The sequence below is a fragment of the Taeniopygia guttata genome, chromosome 14 (genome assembly GCF_048771995.1).
Source record: "Taeniopygia guttata chromosome 14, bTaeGut7.mat, whole genome shotgun sequence".
NCBI lineage: Eukaryota > Metazoa > Chordata > Aves > Passeriformes > Estrildidae > Taeniopygia > Taeniopygia guttata.
The window spans coordinates 13,866,202-13,890,020 of NC_133039.1; the positions used below are offsets into that span (position 1 = coordinate 13,866,202).

The window sequence follows — 23,819 nt, forward strand, 5'->3', positions numbered from 1 at the left end:
TGGGGGACATCTGGAAAATAGCAGTTTATCATAAATACAGGTCAGCAAGGTGTGCAGTTTATTCCAGACTCTCCAGAAAGCCACACAGTGGAAAGCTGCCTCCCAGTTTCTTCCCTTTTTCCACAAGACCATGGTGAACTCGCTTATCCAGCAGCTCAGTGATCTTTTCTGCCATGGGATTGCACTGACATGTTCCACCAAGAGTATCTGTGTCTGCCAAAAGCAGCAAGGTGTCTCCATGCCAGCAAACTCCTCCTGCCTGATCAGACCTGGAGATTTCTTGACTAAGTAATTGATTTTTCCAGTGCTTGTTCAGAGCACAGAGGTAAGCAGGGATTTTGTGTGTAGGGGGGGTGGGGGTGGGGGGGTGTATTCACAGACCTAACTGGGAATCTTGCTGTCAACATCTGTTTTGAGAAAGGTCATTTTTAGAAACAGCATGAAATTAGGCTCTTCAGGCTCATGTCAGAAATTTGGGTGCATTATTTAAGCAACAACCTCTGGATTTTGTCCCCACTAAGAGCACTGCACTTTGAACAAGCTGATGACATGGGATCTGGTAATTACAGGTGGCTCCTCCCTGTGCAGGGAGGCCTGGATGTCCCCAGCATTGTCCCTGCCCTCTGCCCATGAACTCGTGCTGGACAGTGCCTGCAAGCAGCTGCTGAGAGTGGCTGTGCCTGAGGCAAGGGATCAGCACAGAGCTCATCCTTCAGTCCTTGGGGCTCAGTTCTTCTCCAGGATTCTGGTGAGGAGTTCATTCAGCCGGTTCACCATTGGCCTGGGATCCTCATTCAGTCCTGCTGCAATCATGGCATTCTCATAAATCTGAAAAAGAAAGCACTAAATAAGCACCAAAGCAACCTGCTTGAGGGAGGAAGGGAATGTCCCTCCCAGGACCTGCATGCTGAAACCAAGAATGTCTTCTAGAGCACCTGCTAGGACAACATCAAGCACAAGTCCCAGAAATACCCAGGGACCAAGAAGGATGTGACTCCTGCCCACTGTAATGGTTCACCCTGTTCCCTGCCATGCATGGGCTGCAAGCTGGCTCTGGGAAGGATGGTGCTGCTTCTGGAGAGGGTCTGGCTCTCACCTGGTCGAGCAACATCTGAGCCAGATCAGGCTGGCTGTCCTTCAGCTCGCTGAGCTTCTTAATCAGAGCATGCCTGTAAGAGAGAGATCAACACTGAGACTTGCTGATTTAGGACACAGTGAGAAATTTATTTCCAGAATGAGCAGCTAAATCACAGTGGATCACCAAAGTCAATTTCCTTGCTTCTGTTCTGGGGGCTTTTCTCTTCCATCTGTCCCTACAACCGCCATGGTCCCCAAAGGGCTGCATACTGTGTGGGGGGGCTCACGTTGAAGGTGCTTCACAGATTAAGGTTCTGTGGCACTGACTGCACTTAATGGGGAGGACTCTGCTAATTGGTAGCCTTACACTGCCTCCACTTCCGAGAGGCTGCTGTGTCCCAGGCCTAGTGCTGGTGCTGTCCCTCCTTACCCTGTGTTGATCTCCAGGGTGGGCTGCAGGAGCTGGGCTCGCTCCTCCTGGGTCTTGGCCAGCTGCTGCATGCGCAGGAAGTGGCGGGCAGCGCCCATCTCCAGCACGGTGATCATGGCAGGGTGGGTGTCCAGCCGCGTGGTCACCTGTGCGCAAGCACCAGTCAGGGCTGCCATGGACAATGCATGTCCAGCATGCAAAAACATCACCCGAGGCTTGCAAGATCCCAATCCTGCCTTGCCTCAAATGATAGAGGCCTGCAGTAAAATTGGCAGCCCTCAACACATAGCTACCATTCAAGCAAATACTCTGGGAGAGAGACTTGAAAAAGCTTTCACAGATCAAGCATAAGTGAAGGATGACAAACTTGCAAAAACCCTCGATGCCCTCAACTCAACACTTCAGCAGAACAATAAGGCATTGTAAAATGAGACTTCCAAAAGATTATTATCCATGTGGAAAGCCTGCATATGTGAGGAAAGCCTGAGGACTTGGAGTCTCCTCAGGACAGATCCACACCAAGCCTCCACATGAATCATTCCCATCCCACAGGACACTGCCTAAACCAGCAGGAAAGATGGGGGCCCAAATGGCCCCACAGTCCACAGGCAGTGGGCTGCAGCTGGACCCAAAGCATTCCTTGCCAATACACCTCTCTAGTCCACAAGCAAGAAAAGTCCCCAGCCTTTCTGGTAACCTGAGCATTGACTGCAATATGGGCTTTGCTCAATACACATTGAGATGTGGTTCTTCTGCTGCTACCCTGACCATTCAATGACAAATGCCAGCATCCACACCATTTACACACAGGAGGCACAGAGAAAAATGTCTTCCCACAGGGTCCAAAGAAAAATCTGTGGCAGCAGATCCCCAACTACCTGTCATCCTTTTTCCCTAGATTGTTACCTCTGTGGATCTCATATACTCAGTTACCCAGACACAGAATACCCACCTTCACTCCAGTGACTCGAGACCCTAAGGCATTCCTCATCCAGGCCATCAGATCCTCAGCCTCCTTCTCTGTCAGACGTTCTCCAGCTGGCAGGGAAAGAGGGCCCATCTGAGTGTGCATCTATAGCGTGCAGTGGACAATGAGCTGAGTTTCCACACTTCCATTTATCAGTTCTCTTGTGGGAGTGGGAATGCAGCTCCACTCAGCACACACCTACATATCCTCATCCCAGAGCATGCCATACCTGTACCTGAGGTACATGCCATACATGAACCTGAGGGCAGGCTCATGCCTTGCCAGGGGCTGCCTCCCTCTGTCTGGGCACCAGATGTATGCATGGGGTTGAAATAAAACCATGGCAACTCCACACATGACATTCCATTTAACTTTGACCATGTGAGATGAAAGCAGTCTCCAAAAACTCTAAGCTGCCTCAGACCTTGAGAGTGGAAGCCATGAGAATGGTGGAAGGCTCTTGCTTGGGAGCAGCAAGAGCAGAGGAGGAAGGTGTCTCCTCACTGACTGCTCAGGGTAGCAGGACAGTGTGCAGCACGAGGGGACAGGGGAGTCTCATGGTACCTGGGCGGCTCTCCTCAAACTTCTCTTCTTTATAGTGATCAACAACAATGTCTGTCTCCACAGAGATCAGCTTCTTCTTGTCAAACTCCCGGAGGTGCAAGAGTGTCAGCTCATCAAACTGCTCATAGCAGAACAGCACCTGTGCCAACAAAAGGACAGTAACACATTGTTTGGGATGTAACAGCATTCCCTCCTTCCCAAGGCAGCTCCGTACCAAACAGCAGGAACATCACACAGGAAATTCACAGGCGTTTCAACCTCAACCCCACAGTGACTGTCACTCAGGGCCTGACAGGAAAGCCAGCCCTTGGAGGGATTTGTTACCATGGGTGGCAGGTCTGCAAGTGAAAAAGTCGGGCTGCCCAGGGAAAATGAGAACCAGCACTAACTCCAGTCCTGAGAGGGCCACCTGCCCACAGAGGACAACTGCAACACAATTACAGCCCTGCACAGCAGCTCCCATGCTCCTGCTGTGGGATCCAGCAAAGGCAGGAAACAGATATAAGAACCAAGTGTCTGTACAAGTACTAAATCACAGAATATGCTGAGTTGTAGGGGTCCCATCAGGATCCTTGTCCCAACTCTTGTCCCTGTGCAGCACACCCCAGCAATCAGTGTCTGAGAGTATTGTCCAAATGCTTCTTGAACTCAGACAGGTGTGATGCTGTGAGAACTTCCCTGGGGAGCCTGTCCCAGTGCCTAACATCTCTGGATGAAAACTTTCTCCTGATACCCTACCTAAACCTACCAGCTCAGCTCCAGCCATTCCCTCGGGTCCTGCACACCAGGACATGTGAGTGAAGGTCATGAGAGTGACGAGCTCGACACCTGTCCCTCTGCTGCCCCTTGTGAGGATGTTGAAGACCACGGTGAGGTCTCCCCTCAGTCTCCTTTTCTCAAGTTGAACAGACCAAGTGCCCCCAGCCACTCCTGATATGGCTTCTCCTCCATGCCCTTCACCATTCTCACGGCCCTCCTTTGGATACTCCTAACAGCTGAATGGATTTTTTTTAGCGTGGTTAAGAGTGTTTGACAGGTTCCTCCTGGCCTTGTACCACAGTCTGAGCAGAGGCAGAGAGGGCCAGGCAAAGGCACTGTGCTGGCAGGGCTCTATCACAGGCCTCATTGTGCTGCTCAGCTCTGAGAGCCAGCCCTGAGAGCCAGCCCCAACCACTGCTGCAGCAGCTCAAGGTGCTCCCCTGGCTGTGGCACCACTGCTCACCCACCTCCATGTCCTTCTTCTTCATGGCCTCGAAGTAGGGCGAGTGCTCGGCCAGGTGCCGGTTGGGCGCACACAGGTAGTAGATGTTCCTGCTGCCGGCCTTCATGCGCGAGCTGTAGTCGGTCAGGCTGGTCAGCTGCCCCGCGGGCAGCGCCGACGACTCGTAGCGCAGCAGCTTTGCTATGTCCTCCTGCGAGAAACGTGCTCCTGTGAGCTCAGCTGGGTCACTGAGCTCCACCCGACCCCTCCCAGCCCCAAGGATTCCTGTGCCTCTTGGCAGCCCTACAAAAAGGCTCAGGGGATTCCAAACCCTCCTTTCCTGCTCCAGATATTAAAGAGGCAGAAAAGTGACCTACAGAGGATGTAGGTCAAGCTCTCCTGGAAATGGCAATTAGGCAGAAGACAACAGGAGGGGAAGGCCCATCTTTATGGCCTGCTGTAGTTGACATTGCACCAGGGAGGGCTGACAACAGTGTGGGTACAGAGACTCTGCAGGGTCTCAAAATAAATAGGAAGCAGCACCAGTCAGAAAGAGTGAAAGTTTAGGCACTAGAGAATCCATAGGTCTAGGAACACAAGTTATGGGCATGCAAGTTCCATGGGAAGTATCAGTCTACCTCATCCCCATGGTAATCTCTCCCATCAGCTGTAGTGTTTCAAGACTTGTACCTTGACATCCTGCTCTGCTATTGTGACAATCCCCTCTCTCATGAATACCCCATACTCCTCAAAGAATTTGGCATATTTCTCAGGGTCCTTCTTGCTCTGGTCAATGAAGAACTTGATCAACCTCTTCTGCAAAACATCACGGAGCTTCCTGCAGGAGGAACAAGCCTTTTTAAAGACAGCTGCTAGAGCCAGACAAGACGTTTTAGGTAAATGTCTCTCTGTGCAGGGTTGTAGTGAGTCCACTGTCCCCTCTTCCTCATGGCTTTACATCTTTTCCTTGTATGTCAGTCCAGAGATACTCTCACTTACCTGATCAGGGCACTCTCCTGCAGAAGCTCCCTGCTGAGATTCAGGGGTATATCCTCACTGTCCACAACACCTGGAACACAAAGCAACCCTTAACAGTGATGCAAACACAAGTGCCAGGTTCAGAAGGGCAGCCTCATCCCTGTGAAAGCCATCATCCACAACCTGCTATTCCTGGTCCCACACACACCTCTAATGAAGCGCAGCCACTTAGGCAGGATGTCTGCAGCTTTGGTTTGGATGAGGATTTTGCGGCTGTAGAGGGCAACGCTGGAGCCCATTTCCCTGCTGATGTCAAACATGGATGGCTTCTGCAGGAAAAGAGACAGGAGGTAACACCAGCAATGTGCAGGGTGCCCACATCACACTGTGGTCTTCCCTACAATGCTAAACCCAGTAAGAGCAGAAATACCAGCTCTCTTCCTTAGGGACCTACCTCAGCCATCCCCCCTGCTCCTGCCATGGCTCAGTATCCCAACTACCCTGTGGCACCCAGCCCACTCCAGAGATGCCACACTGGATATTCTCCCTGCAGCCGTATCTGCCTCCTTTCCCTAAGGAGCTCTCCCATTCTCCCCTTTCAGAGCAGCTGGGCAGAAGTCCCACATTCCCAGCACAGCACACGTACTTGCTCGGGCACGTAGAAGATGCTGCGGATGTTGAGGGGAGCGTCGGTCTTGTAGTGCAGGACATAGCGGGGCTTGTCGTAAGCCTGCGCTATGAAGCGGTAAAACTCCTCGTGCTGCCACTCACCGATGTCCTTGGGGTCCAGCATCCACAGAGCCTGTGCAGGAGCAGGGAGAACAGTTCCCATCAGCTCTGTGGCCTCCAGGACGCCAGAGCAGGGAAACAGAACCTTTCAAACAGACTCTTCTGCACACTGTGGGAGCGAGATGTGGCTCAGGCACATTATCAATGAACAAACTACTGCTCCTCATCTGGCCTTGGGCCACTCCTCAGAGGTAACTCTTGTCCTGCAACATACATAGGGCAGTTTTGTTTAGTCCAACCCAAAAGGGATTTGGCTAACCTCCTTTGCCTCGCACTTGCCAATGGCCATCCTGGGCAGATCCCACACTCAACTGACTGGCAGTACTGGTCAAGTTCTCAAGGCCTAACCAGCAAAGGAAAAGCAAAAGTTTAAGTCAGCCTTTTGCAACTGACTTGCCTCTCTGATGGAGGTCACTGTCTCAGCTAAGAGCTTGTGAAGCAGCTCCTGCACTGTTTTCTGCTGATTTGTTCAGCATCTTAGGAGCTGCTTTGTGAACCACTGAAGGGTCACTGCTCCAGCACTGTTTCCCACATGAACACATGCACTAAAGCCATGAGCTCTAGCTTCCACCTGCTGCTGCTCTAACCCCCCAGTGCTTTCTGAAGCACTCAGCCCATGCTCACAGTATGTCTCAGTTTCCAGTATCTCAGCAAAAGACTCACACCTAGCAAAGATGTGGGACTCAATGCAGAACTGTGTGTTTCCAGCTGGGTGAAGCCCATCTCAGCCACTGCCTCTCTTTGCCACTCAAGCCCAGATGAGTGACAGGAGTGATTTCTGGGGACACCACCAACATCCAGCCCACCCTCAGAGCCTAAGGATTCCTGGTCTCTGGCAGCCCTGAAATCCTCAAGGATTCCTCTGCCTCAGAGCTTTGTTCCATAAGTGGCTTCCCCTCATTTCCAGCACACACAATGGTGCTGGAGGATTTGCAGGATCACAGGTAGGATTATGGACTCACTGGGAGCTAAGGTGTTCTACAGTAGCTGTGTTAGGGAAAGTGCTGCATTCTCAGGGGCTCACTTGCAGCTAACAGTTATCCCAGTGAGACCAGAGAAGCCCCCAGCTCCATGCTGTGAGCATTCAGGAGCTCATTGAGGAGAAACCCCACCAGGGAACCAACTGTGGCTCTGTTTGCAGTGAACTCATGCTGATGTGTGGAAAAACACAAAGCCAAGATTCTGGATAAAGAAGAGGCATGAAATGGGAGCATAATGAGAATCAAGCTGTTGCTGTAACCCAAGGGAAAACAGACTTTCTGATAAGAAGATAAAAGTCCATGACTCTATTAAGGGCATTTCACCCCTTGCTCTACTACTGCTCTTCTCCAGGGAGCCTGTTCTATTGATTGTCAGGCAGAGAGAGCAAACAGCTGTCTAAAGCTATTTCTGGTTTTGTAATTTAAGGGGCACAGCTAGAAAGCCTTTGGAACAGAAACACTATTATACAGTAATCCAAATAAATAATCAGTGACTAATAACACCAATTACAGAATCTTAGATAAATTAACATAGTAAAATGTTTAAATACAGTCTTGAAAGTCTGTGCAGTCAGTGCCACATTCCAGGAAACAAAAAAGCCACACACATGCTCTCTATCTGCTCTCTTAGGTGAGAAAGCTTTAAACAATCAGCAGAGGAGATGCTGGAGGAAAATGATTAATAGATTTCTGTTTTAAAGGTAATTAATTTCTCCCAAGTGATGCCTGCAATTGGGCCAAGAACATCTAAGCAAAATGGATCTGGCTACAGTATAATGCCAATGGTCAGAAAGTGCCAGCATCAAGCAGAGCTCAGCTAGAAGCTGGGAATAAATCAGGCTGTGGGCTGAGCTGCTGAAAAACCCCAACCACCCCCTGGCAGTGGCTATTCCATGTAAAGGACAGAAAAACTGCAGTGAGAGGTGTCAGCACACCAGCAATATGAGCAATCCCTACAGCACCAACATGTCACATGGCTTGAACAGAATAAGCATTATAAAGCACTGAAATAGTAATTCAGGATAAGGGATACAGATCTTGCTGATCTCCAAGACTTCCACAATAAATACAAAGAAGCTGTTGCAGGTATGACTTCAGCTGGATTGTCTTTTGTTCTAATCACTGATCACTGCAAGGTCTGTGAAATCCTGGACAATCCTCCCAATTTCCAGGGACAGCAGCAGCTTTATGCTGTTTCGTGTCTCCAGTGGAGCATTACATTGGTTCATCCCCATGAGTGATCTGGCTGTGGCCTCCACCTCACCTGTAGTGTGTTAATTCTTCTCCCATTGAGGTACAGGGGGAAGCTGATGAAGTTGCTGTATTTTGTCACCACCTCTGGAATGGAAAGAAGACACAGAAGGGTCACCTTAGTGGAAACAACACAGCAGGAATTCCCTCAGTAAAAGCAGGTGAAAGGAGCTGAGAAGAGGAAAAAACCTGTAAATTCACCTCCCATCTGTGGGCACCAACAGACTTCACAGAGCCCCAGGGGTAACAGCATTCCCCTCCTCTACTCACCCTTGACTCGGTCTTCATTTGCAAACTCTTTGCAGTCTTCTTTGAGGTGTATAATAATTTTAGTCCCAGCTCTGACCCCAGATGCTTCTGCAATCTCAAACATCCCTGAACTAGGATTAGAAACAAATGCTGTGTCAGTTTGTGCCTCAGATACACTCATGATAGCACAGAGAAATTGTTCAATTGCATGCACAACACTGCAAGGCCAAGAGGAAAGAGCAAAAAAATCTTGAATGGCTGAACACTCCTTGTGCCTCTGAGAAACCCCAAAAACCATGTGGCTATTGTCCCCACAGACAGGACACACTGCTCTGCAAAGACACTAGCTACTGAAAACCCAAACCAGTCTGGTGTCTCAGCTTTCTCAAGAATGCAAATAATGCAGTAAATTATTTATTCTGAGGAAATTTTAAGGAGATGCTGAGCTTGTCACCCTCAGAAGCACCAATTTCAACATGTCCAGCAGCCCACAGCTTTGCCATCACAGATGTTTGCAACTTCAAGCAAAAAGCAAAGGATGAGCATACAGCTGTGACCCACAGGGAGACTCCAGCCTGCAGACCCCAGTGCTGCAAGCTCTGCTCTCTGTGGGTGTCTCGAGCCAAACCTCAGAGGATGATGAGACCAACCAGGTTCAGTTTGTCCCCGTGGGGTCAGCCCCTGAGCTGACTGCCTGCCAGCAGGGACGGAATAGGAAAGGCATGCCTGCTCTGACAAACCAACTCTGTCCTTGCAATTTCCACACTGGCACATTTGGCCATGCTTTGTTACTGTATATATAACTTGAGCAGGACCTGAATCAGTCAGCCAGGTCCTGAAAGAACACACAAGCTCTGTCTTTGCAGAGGTTTCAGGCCATGCCTGGTCTGGACACAGCCCCCCATGCTGCCACTCCTCTCTGCAGCCTCACCCATCAGATGACCAGTGGTAGCCTGGGCTGCCCGGCTCTGCTGACTGTGAGAACACCTCCACTTTATCAGCCACCATGAAAGCTGAATAGAAGCCCACTCCAAACTGGCCGATGATTTTACTGCTGGCTTCAGCTTGGCTCTGCAGAGCTTCTAGGAAAGCCTGCAGGAACAAAGGAGACACAAACCAGCACACAGTGACTTCAGGTATTGCTGGAGGTTGTGATCAATCCCCAGCTGGGCTCCTCAGGCAATGCAGCCTGGCAGGCCAGCACCCTCAGCCCATGCTCCTGCACCAGTGCTCTGAGGAAGGTTCCCAAGGAAAAGGGTTTCTCCACAGGGACTGCACCTCTGCAAAAGGGAAGCACTGCTTAGAGCAGTAAAAGGAAAACAAGCAAGAGCTTGGTCAGTCAGGAGCAGGAAACCTTAAAATGGTGCCTCCAGAGATGAAAACAAAAATCAGGTACACTTGTACAACACCTTGGATGTTGTACAGCTGCTCTGTGAGGGCAGAGCTGCTGCTCCCCTGGACGTGGGGTAAATGCCAAGAGGGTGGGTGCCCCTCTGTAAGGATGGCTGGGCAGGAGGGTGTTTGGAGTGAGGGCAGTGGGTGCAGCAGTGCTACACACAGGGCCCATCAGCACTGCCTGGGCTCCCTGGGCCTCCCACAGCACAGCAGGGACCACTGAAAGCCAGAAGACTCCACAGGCAGGTTTCACCTTCCAAAAGAGGTGTAATTTCACAGCTGGGCTGAGGACCAAGGGACAAAACAGAATGAAAAATTACTGGGAGAACAAAAGTGGTTGTAACTGGAGAAAAGTTTTCTAAGGGAGGGAGAAGGCTCCTCATCCCTAGTTACCTTTGAGCCTGATCGAGCAATGGTACCAAGGTTAGAAACCAGCTCCTCCTGGGTCATCCCAATACCTGTGTCCTGAAAAGAAACAGCAATTGCAGCTCAAATATCAGCAGGGAATCACTGCTCCAGCAAGCAGCACCCAAGCAACTTGTGCCTCCAACTCCCACTCTCTCCTTCCCCTCTGAATACTAAATCCAACACCAGACTTCCAGTTGTGACTCCATCTGCCCATGGCCAGGAACAGACTCAGAGGGCACAGAGCTCCAGGGGCAGCCACAGCTACCTACAAACCACCAGGAAGCTCATGGACTCTGGCCATTTCTCAAGGAAAGACAAAACCATGGCAGGACAGGCTGGATTCTACATCCCTCTAAAAAGCACAGGATGGCAGTGCAGGAAAGAAATGCCAACCCAGCCATGGCCCCACACTGCCAGATGTCATGCACTGAGACACCCTCCATTCCTGAACTGGTCTGAGGGGGAGTTGAGGAGCAGTGAGAAGCAGCTTGTTTGCAATCTGCAGATGTGGAACCGATGCACTCACACTGGGAATCAGCAGCAGAGCAGCAAATCCCTTAACTCTCAGGTAATGCAGACCCTTGAATGCAAGCACCCCATGAACTGATTTCCATCTGCTCTGCCTTTCCCCCCTTCTTCTCCCCCTCACCCTGTGCTCCACTATGTGAGTATGAAGCTGTCAACGTCCAGGAGAGCTGGGTATTGCATTCCCATTGCCTGACCCCAGCCAAAATACAATGCACCAGCTACACTTTGTGATGCTCTGCCCAAACTTCAGAGGCACACAGCTCCTTGTCATCCCCAGCTTATTCCAGAATTGCACTGCTGCATGCAGATAAACATCTCCCTGCAGCTCACACATCTCAGGCAGCAGAGCCTGCAGCAGCACCACCCAAAAAAAGCTGCAGAAAGTCTCAAAACTGGCTGCAACTTCGATTTGCATGACACCCCAAGGCAACAAAGGTAACAGCAAACCCCAGCTAGAAATGGCCACCCTCTCACACAGGACCCCAGCAAAAATCTTTCCCTTTCTGTTGTCCAGTGTGTTTTCAGACTTTCTCTACATGCATTTGCCACTGCAAAGGGGAGGCTACTGTCCTCCAGGATGCCACTCATAAGAAAAACATGCCATTCCCCTTCCCAAATCCCAGCAGGTTCTCTGCTTGACACAAGCACCCCAAGAACCCAGTGCTACATGTTCTCTGAGCCGCTGAGGTGAAAAGCAGCCAAATGAGATGTGATTCTCATTCCCATGAGGGATTCAGCTCTACCTGAGTACCTGTAAGCATGATTATCACAGCTGACAGCAGCTGGCACATCCAGAGTGGGCTCACAGATTCCCAGTGCCTTAGCAGGGGTGGGATTTGGTGTGCAGGGTCAGCAAAATCAGCTGCAACAGAGCTGGCAGCTGCTAGGTGGCTTGGAGGTGAGGTGCCAGAGTGACCTCTGCCACCCATGGAGCATTTACTGGGCTTATTTCCACCAAAGTAAGTTAATGTCAGTATGTATTTCTCAATGTAGTGTTTAACTGCACTGAAGGATTGAACTGTTCAGCTTGTGAGGTGCCATGTAGGTAAGACATTTTCCTGCACCCCCACAAGTCACGGCACACCTTTTCCCTTGGTGAAATACAGTAAGGCCAGTCAGCCCACTTGGCTGAGAACAGGGATGATGCCCAGCAAGATGTCAACAGCAAGAGATCAAAAGCCAAGGAAAACAAACAGCGTATGGCAAAATCTCAGGAATCTGACATGGTCCCTTCCCCCAGGGAAGAAAAAGCCAGAAAGAACAGCTTTCAGCATCTGGTTCAGTTTTTCTTATGCCAGACCCTGAAGAGAACTCTGATCCACTTCTATTTATAGCACAGCATGTCATTCCCAAATTCCAGTGTATTAAAAAAAAATACATCCTTTCCACATTAATTTATTGGCTATTGAATTCCTAATGCCCTGCCAAACTTACTGCAGAATGCTTAATGACAATTCCTGGAGACTGCTTTGATGAGGGTGAATCTCATGAACAAAGAAAGCAGGTCTCAGACAGCCAGGATGCTGACAGGGGAAGCAGAAAGCGAAGATCCTGGAAAAGCAGACATTTCCTACTGCAGGAAAACACCTGGATGGATTAGGATGAACACACCATCAAGATTCAACCCACCCTTGCCATATCCACATTTCCTGCAGCTGCCCTTTGGCTCCCTTCTCCACATGGAGCTGCTCAAGGGAATGGGAATAAAGCAGCAGCAGAGGAGAGATGGGAGCTGAGCTCTGCAGAGCAGGAACTCTGCACTCATGGGAAGCAACTGAACCTGCCTATGAGCAGCCCACCTCAGGCTAGGCCCACATAAGTGCTGGCAGCTCCAGCTCCATGAAATCCAAGGAAGCAGCTGGTGGAACTTCTACTGCCCTTCTCACACAGCTCTGTGCTGCACCAGCTGCTGCTTGGCTGCTGGGTGTCTTCACCAGGAACCACCATGGCCTCACCCAACCCCTGCAAACACCTTCTATCCACCACCTTTGCTCCACCATCAGCATTACGATTTCTCTTCCCCTGCACACAGTTCCAGCCCTCCATTCAGCCTGCAAGAAAAGCTTTATCAGGCTGACCACAGCCACAAAAGAGCTATTTGTAACAGCACAAAGCAAATTGGACATGGGGCTTCTCAAATTACAAAATGTGAGGGATATGCTTAGAGTTCCATGTGCCAAGTGTTTCTCTACAGCTTGGACAGACCAAGACACAGAGTTCTATGTGCTGATCCTTCATTAGCTGAATGTTAATTACAGAAGACCTGCTGTTACCAAGCAGAACCACCACCTCTTCACCTGGGTGAATTTCTCCTCTGGTATTTCTCAGGGTACAGAGTAAAAATCCTCCCCAAACCATCCCCTATAAAAGACAACAAAGAGGCTGCAGACCTTCAGACTATGAAGGGCTGGTGGCCACAGGTGTTGAACTAAATGCAGTAACATTTACCCCAAAGAGACATCAGCTGAACTTTGTTTCTAGCACCTTTTTATGTGTGGAGACCTCCGAGGTACCAAAGCTGCTGCTGCCCTGCACCTTTGTGCCTTCTGAGCCATTTATTCTAACCCTGTGGTGAGGGTGGATGTTTGCAGAGACCTGCTGTGCAAGATTAGTTTAGCTTTGCTCATTACCTGAGTCCAACCTAAAGTACTGCAGAGCTTCATTACACCTAATAACCCATTAAGCAGCCATTAACTACTGCCTCTGCCACGACTGCATTGGAAGGAATGCTCCCAGTTAGAGGTACCTGGCTGAACTATTGTGCCTTTCACTTTGCTTTGTTGCAAAACAAACACCTGAAACATTTATTTCAGTGAAAACCTCAATGGGGCATCAGAAGAACACTGACTATGTTGTAAAGACATGCTGCTTTCACCAGTTGATAAGGTAATAAAATCCCAAAATGTCTGATTAGCAAATGTGCCCACTGTTATTTAAATACCTTGATTAAAGACTTCAAATTCACAAGACCAGGACAGCAGCTGCACTAAAGCAATGTTCTGGTTTAGAATCATTAAAGCATCTGCAGCAGCAGCAACCAGCAGATGAAAAGCCAGAATAAAACTGATGCCTGTGAACACGAGGTAATCTTGGCCTAGTACATGGAAGTTGTCCAAAGCAGAGAGCCTGAGCTTTCCTTTGCAAAACCACAGGCTCGGCCTCCACCCATCCAGGTCTAAATACCCACTGTGCAGAAAAGTACTGCTTTTCATCCACTTTGAACTTCCCATTTTTATACAGGATATGCTCTTATTCTGCTGTGAAGAGAACTAAAAGATTGTGCACTTCCTTTCTTGGGCCACAGGTTATTTGAGATGTGTTTGTATTTCTGGGTCCTGGGCTTATTTGTTAAAGATGATGCAACCACTGGAAGCTGCAGCCCATCCCTACAATCTGTGGCACATTTCTGTAGGTTTAATTCCACCTAAGAGTTGCTAAAGTACAGCCACATTTACCCCTCTATCTCCACCTGTCCATCTCCTGCTTCCTCAAGCCCAAGTGACACAGATGCTGCAGTGCAGGTCACCCTCTCTGCTGCAGCCTGGTCCCACAGGGGAGGGGGACCTGCTCCCCACCTGCCCCAAGCTTTGTGGGACACAAGGGTGCATCTGCACTGACCTGCTGCAGCCCAAACAGCCCAATCCTTACAGGAGCTCCAGCAGAGCCCAGTCCTTGTTACAGGCCGTTTGTAACTGGTGAGGCAGGAGAGATCTGCTCAGCAACACAGGGAGCTGTTGCAGGGAGGAGTGGTGTTTGCAGTCATTTTAACTCCTCCCAACACAGCAAACTGGTGATTTTGTGGCTTCACAGACACTGATTTTGGATGATGGCAACAGAAACATGAAAGCCCAACAGAGGGAACGAGCAGCCCAAGCTCTGGCAGCGACCACTCTGCTTTCCCATGCAAGAACAGCAAGCACACTCCCTCCCCCAGCAGAAGCAGCGATCAGCTCTGTAAACATTTCAAACCATTTCCTCTAAACTGTCCTAGCCTTAAATTAAGCACCAGCAAGGAGCGAGGCTGCAGCCCTGAGCTCACACATCACCACCAGGCACAGCAGCACGGCAGAACTGCACAGCTCCAACACCACCACAGCACAGCCAAGTGCCTGTCACCTGCCTGTCACCTCGTGCAGGTGCTCAAGGTGAGCTCTGTGCTCACAGAGCCTTGGGGTCTGTAACAGGCCCTCTGTTCCCACCTCAAAGGGTCCAAAACCACGTCAATAAAGCCTCAGCATGGGGAACTGCAGAGCTCTGCAGAGCTGTTCTCATTGGAAACACACCCCTCACATTTTCAAATGGATTTTCTTAAGCACTCTGACCTTGCAGGCTGTGGCTGCTACAGATAGAGCTGTCCTAGAAACACGAGGCAGTTTTCAAAGGGATGGAGGAAATGGTGGAATTTGCTAAAACAACAGGACTTTGGTAAAGGAAGCTAGGTGGTGGAATTCAGTCAACACACCCCTCTTAGCAGATACTACACTGCAATGCTTAGGTGGAATATTCCTGAATGAGGACATCCATCAGAATTCCGAGTCTTGCTGTGCTTATGACTGGAATTCAGTCCTGGCAGAGAACAAGGAGAACTGCAGTCAGTGAACAGAGATGTGTGCAGTCCTGTACCAGATCTACATAATGCCCCAGGAATGTGCCTGTAATGGCCATCACATGTTACAGACCTGCCATTTCTCAGCTCAATGAGATGCAAAGAGATGCTACAGGGCTTGGAAGAGGAGGGGAGAGATTCAGCAGATAGAGAGGCAAAGAGCAGCATGAAGATCTGAGAAAGATCCAGGGGTCAGAGACAGTGGGACCTTTCTAGGAATAAAAAAGGGGTGACTGTTGCTATAGGTCATATATGAGGGACCTGCTGCCTCTTTTTTGGTTGGTTCTAGTGGGTACAGAAAACAAAACAGTGGCAAAGGGAAGATCCATCTCTGCCTCAATCACTGCAGCAAGCTTTCTTTCACCTTTGCATTCCTGAAAGGCAGAAAAATGTTCTGAATGATGCTTGTTCACAGTAATCATTATATGCAGTTTGCTTCTTCAAGAAGTTATAAATAACCCCCTGACTGGAGGTAAGGAGCTTTCGGCACTCTGGAGAAGGCAAAGCTATTAAAGAGATTGGAGCAGCGTTGTTCTCACTGCTCCCCACAGCCCAGGACTGCTGCAGTTAAAAGCTTCCTAGTTAAGACTCATTTAATGACATTAGAGAGGCACTGGCAGCCAGGCAGGGGGTTATAAAAAGCCCAATCCCTAACCCATCTAACTAGGATGGCATCTGAGGCACCCTGCAAGGTGGGCAAGCAGCTCTCCAAGCAAACTGCCAAACAAGGGGAGAGCTTCCACAGGGACACGGCATGAGAGGTATCAATGTCTTGATGGAGTCAGATGCTTCAAGTCCACTAGGATCTCGAAAGGGAAAGATGAGAGGCAGGAATGACCCCCTGCCTGGGGCTAAGCGAAGGCTCCTTAAGCAATTGGTGTTGCACGGGAGTCAGAAAACTGCAACAGTGTGACAGGAATAGCAAAGCCCCTGCACCGTGGTTTGAGAATCCCTGCTTGGTGATTGTGTTGCCCACTGACAAGCACTAACTTCCCCATGGCAACTGCAGCACTTGCTCTGCAGAGGAACAGAAATACAAAATAACTGTGCAGCCTCCAACAGCCCCCTGTGCTTTTGTCCCACGTGTGCTCTGTCTGTGCCACTTCTCCCCTGGACCTGCCACGGTCACTCAGGTCTGCCTGCTTCATCCTCGTCCTTCCCCTCTGCTCTCCTAGGAATGTGCACAGCTACACTCATGGCTGACACAGCTCCACAAGGAAAATGACCAGTTTGCCTTCTTAATGTTAGGAACTCTGCCAAGAAAACACCAAAACTGAGGCTCAGCCTCCCACCTTGGACAAGAGCCACAAGCAAGATCAAAGTACAGAGAGAAGGCCCAACTCCACTTCCCTCCCCACGCTGAGGCCCACAGGTGACTGTTCTTACAGACTGTCTCCCTCCCAGTCAGCATTTTGTCACCAGCAGGGACAACCAAAACCTGGGCAGAGGGGAGTGCTGTGCTACTGCCCAAATCTACAGTCCCAACTGTGCCCGAAGGCAGAACCTCAGCATCAACTGGACTCAGCCTGTCCTGGAGCAGGAAGAGAGACAGGCAGGAAGGGGAAGCTCTTCTCACACCCTGGCATTTATTTCCCCTCTCACCCAAGGGAGAGAGAAGGTCTGCAAGTGACTATGTAACACCTCAGACTTCAGGACTTACATGAAAACCTCCCCAAAGGTCAGGACGAAACCAGACTCACAACTTATCCACTGGTGAGAAACTCACACAACCTGGGAAGTGCACAAGGCAGGGGTACTGGCAGAAAAGCTACTGGAACTTCCCAATAGGTAAAGAAGGAGCTGCAAATTTTCCTATGGCTACAAGTGGGGAGCAGATAACATTGCTGGTTTCTCATCAAGTCCTGAGGTTACAGCCTCATGAACCCAGCTGAGGACAGAATATTTGGGCAGGCCTGGGGACTGTGCTGCTGCTCAGCTTCCAGTGACTCTTCACAGGACAAAGACCAGTGATGAGAGCAGCAGGGAATAACACCCTGCTGTTAGCAAAGGGAGCTACCTGGATGGTGATGGTTCCCTTTCCACTGTCTGTCTGCAGGTGGATCTCCAGCTCTGGCAAGGCCTTCCCTTCCGTCATCAGCCGGTGGCGCAGCTTCTCCAGCGCATCGCTGCCATTGGAGATCAGCTCCCGGATGAACACCTGGGAACAAGGCACAGCCTGACCCTGCAGCCTGGCCCTGCCCCCTGCACAGCCCTCCCAGGGACCTGGGAGCTCAGTGGCTCCCACAAACTAATTCCAGCTCCCCAAACTGTGTTTCCCCATTATCTGCCAGGAGAACAGTTTGTCCAAACTCAGTGTGAACCCGCAGAGGCTCAAGGCTCAGAGTCACTTGGCTATACCTACAAATTGTTTCAAAAAGACATTTTCAAGGTGTCTTAAGAAAACATCATTCTAGAAAGGCTGACATGAAAGCTCAGGACTCGCTGGGAACTGAACATTTATTCTCCCAGCCTGACCATTTTGGATGTATCCCTTGACAGAGATGGGGCTTTGCCAACAGAAAATCTCACAGCAAGTTATGGGTGTCTTACCTCTTTCTCTGAGTACAGGGAACGGGCAACAATGTCCAGCAGCTTCTTTGTTTCAGCCTGGAACTCATGTTTAGAGGCTGCACCTGGAACGAAGATTAGGGTTGGGGTTGTTCAGCTTGGAGAAGAGAAAGCTCAGGGAGCACTTACAGCCCCTTCCAATGCCTAAAGGGGCTCCAGGAGAGCTGGAGAGAGACTTTGGACAAGAGTCTGAAGTGACAGGACAAGGGGCAATGGCTTTACACTACCAGAGGGCAGGGATGGATGGGATATTGGGAAGAAATTCTTCCCTGTGAAGGTGGTGAGGCCCTGGCACAGGGTGTTCAGAGCAGCTGTGGCTGCCCCCAGATCCCTGGAAGTGTCCAAGGCCAGGCTGGATGGACACATCTGTACAGGTACCTCTGCAGGGTGCCCAGGAAGGGAAACCTCCTCAGAAAAAAAAATAAAACATCTCAGCTGAAAGACCATCCTTGGCCTTTTAAAAATAGCAAGAGGCATTAGAGAACTCATTTCTCCTGCAAGAGGCATTAGAAAACTCTGGGAAAACACAGGAAAAAGCCACAAATCCCACATCACCTCTGCCATGCTGGTGAGGACGTACATCCCTCAGGGATGGGGTGAAGCTGGAGTGAGGGCAGCCAGTACATTAACCCCACTGGGGACTTCACAGCCTGGCAGTCTCAAAAGTACCTCCAGGAAAACCACAGAGGCACCGAGTTCAGATGTTATTTCTGTGCTGGAATAACTCATTGCTCAGACTGCTTTAGAGCACCTGTCCCTGAAGATGTGCAAAGCAATTCATTCTAGCTAAAGGGCTGACACCAGGACTCTCATCACACCTCCACGATCCACAGCAATGACCTGGGCAGGTACAGTTGCTTCTGGGACAGAAAATTCTTTTCAGCCAATTCCAGTGCCTGTGGACCCTCCACACATGACCACCAGCTGGCTAAGCCCATGGATGCAGCCTTGATGTCCTTGTTTCTTAGACAAGGCCATGCTGACCTCCACAGCCCGGTTTTGGGAGGTAATGGAGCAACACAGATGGAAAGGATGTGGTGAGCAGCACCTGCACTTCCTCCAGAGGCAGCAGCACTGCTGAGAAGGGCTCACCTGCAGCACACCTTGACCCAGGTGCACCCCAAGAGCATCCCCACAAGGCACGTGTGCCAGGCCCACCTTTGACATTCTCTGTGTTGCTGATGATGGTGTGCAGGGGCTCCTCCTCCTTGCTCTCTGCTGTCTGTGTGCTGTACATCCGCACAGCAGGAATGCTGGAGGCAGGAACATTGTGCTGGAGGCTCCAGCGCTGGAGTATTTGTCTTTGCAGACATGCTGCTCCTTTTGCTAAAGACACAAGTGAAGATATTTCAATACACATGACAAGTCCAGCACCAAGAGGAGCACTCAGAGGTCCCACCTGGGTAATTCCATGGGAGTTATGCTGTCTGAACAGCCCCCTCCCAATCCAACACCCACCATTCCCCTCCAGAATTGCCTTCACGGCATGAAACTTGCTACTTTGGCTCTTCTGAATTAAAATTTTATCCAGAAGATGACAATTAGCAGCTTTTCCACTGAATTAACCAGTCAGGAAGAGGCAGTCTGCAGCTTCACTGCTGCTACCTGGCTAAGCCGATGACAACTCCCACATCACTGCCTGTGAAAATATAAATTGGCAAAAAATATTTGGCCTTTAACTGTCCAAGCACAGGGATTACATCCCCCAACAAAGCAGCACCAGGGCAAGCAGCACATGCAGCAGCAGCAAGGCCACCAGTCACAAAATCAGTGGGGAAAATGAGACCAGTCAGGAAATGGCACAAACCCCCTTAAGGTCAGGGATTCCAAATTCTCCTCCTTTCATTATGCCCAGGTGAACCCAAAAGTCTTCTCTCTGTTGGGGGATGAATCAAACCAAACCTGGTCACAAAAAGACCACTGCAGCACCATAGACCTCTGTCCAAAGGCTGTTTCTTGGAGTGATTTCTGAATTGCTGGGAGAATGCCAGAGCAGGATCCCAGAGGGTGAGGACCTGACCCTGCAGCTGCCCTAGGGAAGCCAGCATCTTGGCCTCCCCCAGTCCTACAATGAACATAAACAGGCCGGACTCATCTGGGAAGCAAAGGAGGGACCAGAACAGCCTGGGCAGAGCCAGGAGAACGTGGATAAACAGCAGAAGTGGCTGGAAGCAATGACAAGCTCAGGTTTTCCTTACAGCTTGCTCTGTGCCTGGTGGCTGTTTCATCCAGCAAGGGAAGGAGGCAAACCCTACACCCGACATTTTCAAGGAGTCCTTTCTTTGAATAACTGGGTCCAAAAACAGCCAAAGGCCGAACCAAACCTCTTTAGTATGGTGAGATCCAGAGCACATCTGTGACCTCCTTGAAAACAGCTTCCAAGGCCATCCCCTGCCCTCCAGGCCCGCTGACATGCTGAGGGAGATCAGCTCCCTCCTGACCTTCCTCCACCTTGCCACAGCCCTCAAGTGAACTCTGCATTCCAGTCTTTTCACCAACATCCCTAATCCTCACTTCACAAGTGCTCTGCACACCTCTGCCCCCCACAGCAGGTCCTACAGTCAGTGTGGTCATCAAGAACAGGTCTTGTTGCTCCAGACCATCATGCTGGTCTCTTACTTGCTCCAGACCAGGTGGACATGAACCCCTGAGCTTTAACAGCATTTCTGTCTCCTGCACCTCATCCTCAAGAGCTGACAGAGGAGCTGTCAGTCCTTGTTCTTCCTCCTCCTCACAAGAAAGCTTTGAATCAAGATCCACTTCTCCAGCCAGAAGCTTGAATGACTCCCCAGTCATTCTGCCCTTAAAGAAAAGAGCCCACAAATAGTTCTAAATGCATCTGAACACCTCCCACACACATAACTGCGCTCTGCGTCACGAACAGCTCTGCCGCATGATCGCAGGACACGCTCCGGAACTCCCGCTCCTGTGCTGGGATTGCCTGGGAAAGCGGCAAGGAAAACAACCCTGGCTGGGGTGGAAAGTAGCAGAGCACTCACTGTCCAGCCCCTCAAACTTCAGAGGGGAAGGGCCTGCAGCTCAGGGTTTATATATTTTTTATTTAGGTATTTACATCTTTTATACTCATTTTATGCTGGGTGCTGTAGGATACTGCATTGTACGTAAGCACACACACACATACACATCTCCCAAACAGCATAAATAAAAGAGAGAATTTTGCTCCCTCCCTCACTCTAGGATCCAAAAAAGACACAGATCAGCAGCAACTTAAAACCTTAAGTTCACTTCTATCATCAGATGTCCAGGCAGCAAAACCCCAGAGCCCCCACACAGATCACCCCCCAGCCCATGAACACCAGCTGACTCTAGAAACTACAGCTACTTATAATTTTATTTCTGGCTATTTATAATTGTTGATGTATTCACATTTTTTGCCTCCCTACTCCAAAGCACGATAAAAAATCACCACCCATCAGTTCGGAAGTTACTGTCAGATTTGTGCAACGTTTGGTCTTATCACCCTTAATTAACAGCCTGTCCCATGCCAGGCAGAGACACAGCTCATTAAACACAAGCTGCAGCACCTTCAGCCCTTTTGCCTCTCCAGAGTCCTTGCCTGGAGCAAGGGAGCAGAAAAGGCTCCTGGCTATTCTGGGTATAAAACCACAATTATCAGCACACAAGAGCTATTGAGAAGCACCTGCTGAGGTAACAGGTTATGTGCTACTCATAATGAGCCTCAGAAACAAATTCCTAAGCCCAGGTGACAAAGAAGGAATGGCTCTTGCCCTAGATAAGCACTGTGATGTGTTGGGGCAAATCGGGGCTTTTGATACTGAGTTAATCAAATGTGGAGCTTTACCACAGCCCACACCCCTACCTGTTCACATCACTGCACTGTGAGGGATGCAGAAACCCGCATTACACCCCAAATTCCACCTCTCTGTGACCCCAAGTGATCCCAGTGTGCCCACGGCCACAGGCACTCACAAGGACCCTCAGGGGCTCCTTTCAATCCGGACACCTCAATGATCCCCCAGCCAGCCCCGCAGGAAACACAGCCCAGCCTCTTCTGGAAAAACCACTGCAGTGAGCAGAGCCCAGCACCAGCCAGAGAATCAGGGAGGGAAACCCTGCACAAAGCAGTTTGTGGCTCAAAACAAAAGAGAAGAATTTGGGTCAGCAGGAGCCCAGGGAAGCTGATGCAGCGAAGAGCTCCAGCAATTAACACTCCCAGCTGAGATCTTACACAAAAGGGCTCCTAGCTGGGCACCAGATCCCCGAAAATCTGCGGAGAAGAGATTCCCTGACTGACCCTCTCACACCAACGCATCTCCTGAAAAGCTCTGCAGCAGCTCCAGCCTCTGAAGTGCTGAGAACAAACACTGCCAGCTCTGCCCGCTGAGGGAAGGGACCCGGCCAAAAGGAGAACATCTCCTGCCCCTCCCTCTTTATCCCCACCTCACACACCTTCTGCTCTCTTTTTCCCTCAGGGCCTGAATGACAGGTTAAGAGATAAAACTCTGCTGGAGTATGTCTAACCCACCAGAGGCAGCAGCTTTGTTCCCAGACATGGATGCTAACAAGCCTCCGGGGATTTCTGCAGAGGCAGAGCTGGATTGCCCAGAAACACCCAAGTGGCACTCTGTGACACAATAAATGTGACAGCCCGACCCTGAAAGTGACCCTATTTGTCACACAATTTCCTCTGTCACATTTTCTCTTCGTAACCTGCAGTGAAACCACAGACACCACCAACAACATGCAGATCTGTCAATTAGGGGCCTCACAACACACAAGGAAACATGGAGCACAGCACGGGCTGCTGACAGGCAGGACACTGCTCACCATGCTCTGGCTAATGGCAGCTCACAGGCACATTTCCAGCCCACAAGAGCCTTGATAATGGAGCACATCCCATAACTGAGGCCTCAGAATTCGGATTTTCTTAGCACTCACTCCTGCCAGCTGTCTGAGGTGAAAATTCAAGTGCACCCCTGGGAAATGCAAACCCTTCAGGCTCATCTGTAAAGACCCCTGGTACTGACACGGCCAGAGAACAGCAACGCTGCTGCCTTCTGCTCTCATGCAGGTCCTTCTCTCTCTGCCTATCTTCTCTCAGCCCAGGTACCTGGGCTGTGCACCCTGTGTGAGCTGGGACATGCACCGGGACATGAGACATGATGTGAATATGCTGTGCAGCACATATGAGCCAGCTGGATGTCCTTATAAAGGCCAGGAGACGAACTGGGAGCGCTGTATGAACCAGGACATAAACATGGCTATGTTATATACCCCTACAGGAGCCAGGACATGAACCTCACCACGCTACGCGATCTGAGCGTGCTGCACACCCTGTATGAGGTGTACATGACCCTGGAGCTGCCCTGAGCGCGCTCCTGCCCGACACGAGCCCGCGCCATGCCCCGCACAGCCCAGAGGAACTAGCCCCAGCCCAGGAAGGAGCGCGGGGCGGTCTCGGGTCAGTTCATGGGGCGCTGTGCGCGCTGCTCCCGTCCCGGCCCTGCCGAGCGGCCGCGGCCGAGAGCGACGGGGCGCGGCCTGCGGGACACGGACCCTGCGCACCTCCAGAGGACGCACAAGGCCGAGCGCAACTCCGGGCAGGCGCGGCCGTCCGCAGCGAGCCATGGAGGTGCGGCCGCCCCCTGAGCCCGGGGCCCTGAGGCCGCCCGTCCCCCTCACCTGCGGGCGGGCGCGGCCGGGGCGCGGCCCCGGAGCGCCGCAGGGCCGCGAGCAGACACCGCCCGCCGCGCGCCGCCGCCATGCCGCCTGCCCGCCCGCGGCGCGCGCCGATGGCGTCACGGGGCGGGGGCGCGCCGAGCCCCCCGCGCGCGGGCTGCGCGTGA

The 23,819-nt window shown here is 50.9% G+C and overlaps 1 protein-coding gene across 1 annotated transcript; it reads right to left on the reverse strand.

The window, feature by feature from the left end:
• On the reverse strand, positions 1 to 23,780 carry TRAP1 (TNF receptor associated protein 1). The gene is made up of 18 exons (XM_030284639.4): positions 23,656 to 23,780; positions 19,150 to 19,317; positions 17,974 to 18,056; positions 17,441 to 17,581; positions 10,275 to 10,346; positions 9,418 to 9,578; positions 8,508 to 8,617; positions 8,251 to 8,324; positions 5,864 to 6,019; positions 5,426 to 5,546; positions 5,239 to 5,308; positions 4,930 to 5,077; positions 4,265 to 4,450; positions 3,039 to 3,177; positions 2,460 to 2,545; positions 1,508 to 1,653; positions 1,097 to 1,169; positions 1 to 828 (listed from the first exon to the last, which is right to left on the reverse strand). Exons 1-18 carry the CDS (start codon positions 23,735 to 23,737, stop codon positions 727 to 729), a joined length of 2,118 nt encoding a protein of 705 aa, XP_030140499.1. The 5' UTR covers positions 23,738 to 23,780; the 3' UTR covers positions 1 to 726.
• Positions 23,781 to 23,819: the final 39 nt, after the last annotated feature.

Coding starts and splice junctions, on each gene's coding strand:
- TRAP1 (XM_030284639.4), bottom strand. CDS start 23,737: ATGGCGGCGGCGCGCGGCGGGCGGTGTCTGCTCGCGGCCCTGCGGCGC. Junction 4,451..4,929: donor TAGCAGAGCAGGATGTCAAG/GTACAAGTCTTG, acceptor CGTTTCTCGCAG/GAGGACATAGCAAAGCTGCT. Junction 2,546..3,038: donor GTTTGAGGAGAGCCGCCCAG/GTACCATGAGAC, acceptor TTTCCCTGCCAG/CTGGAGAACGTCTGACAGAG.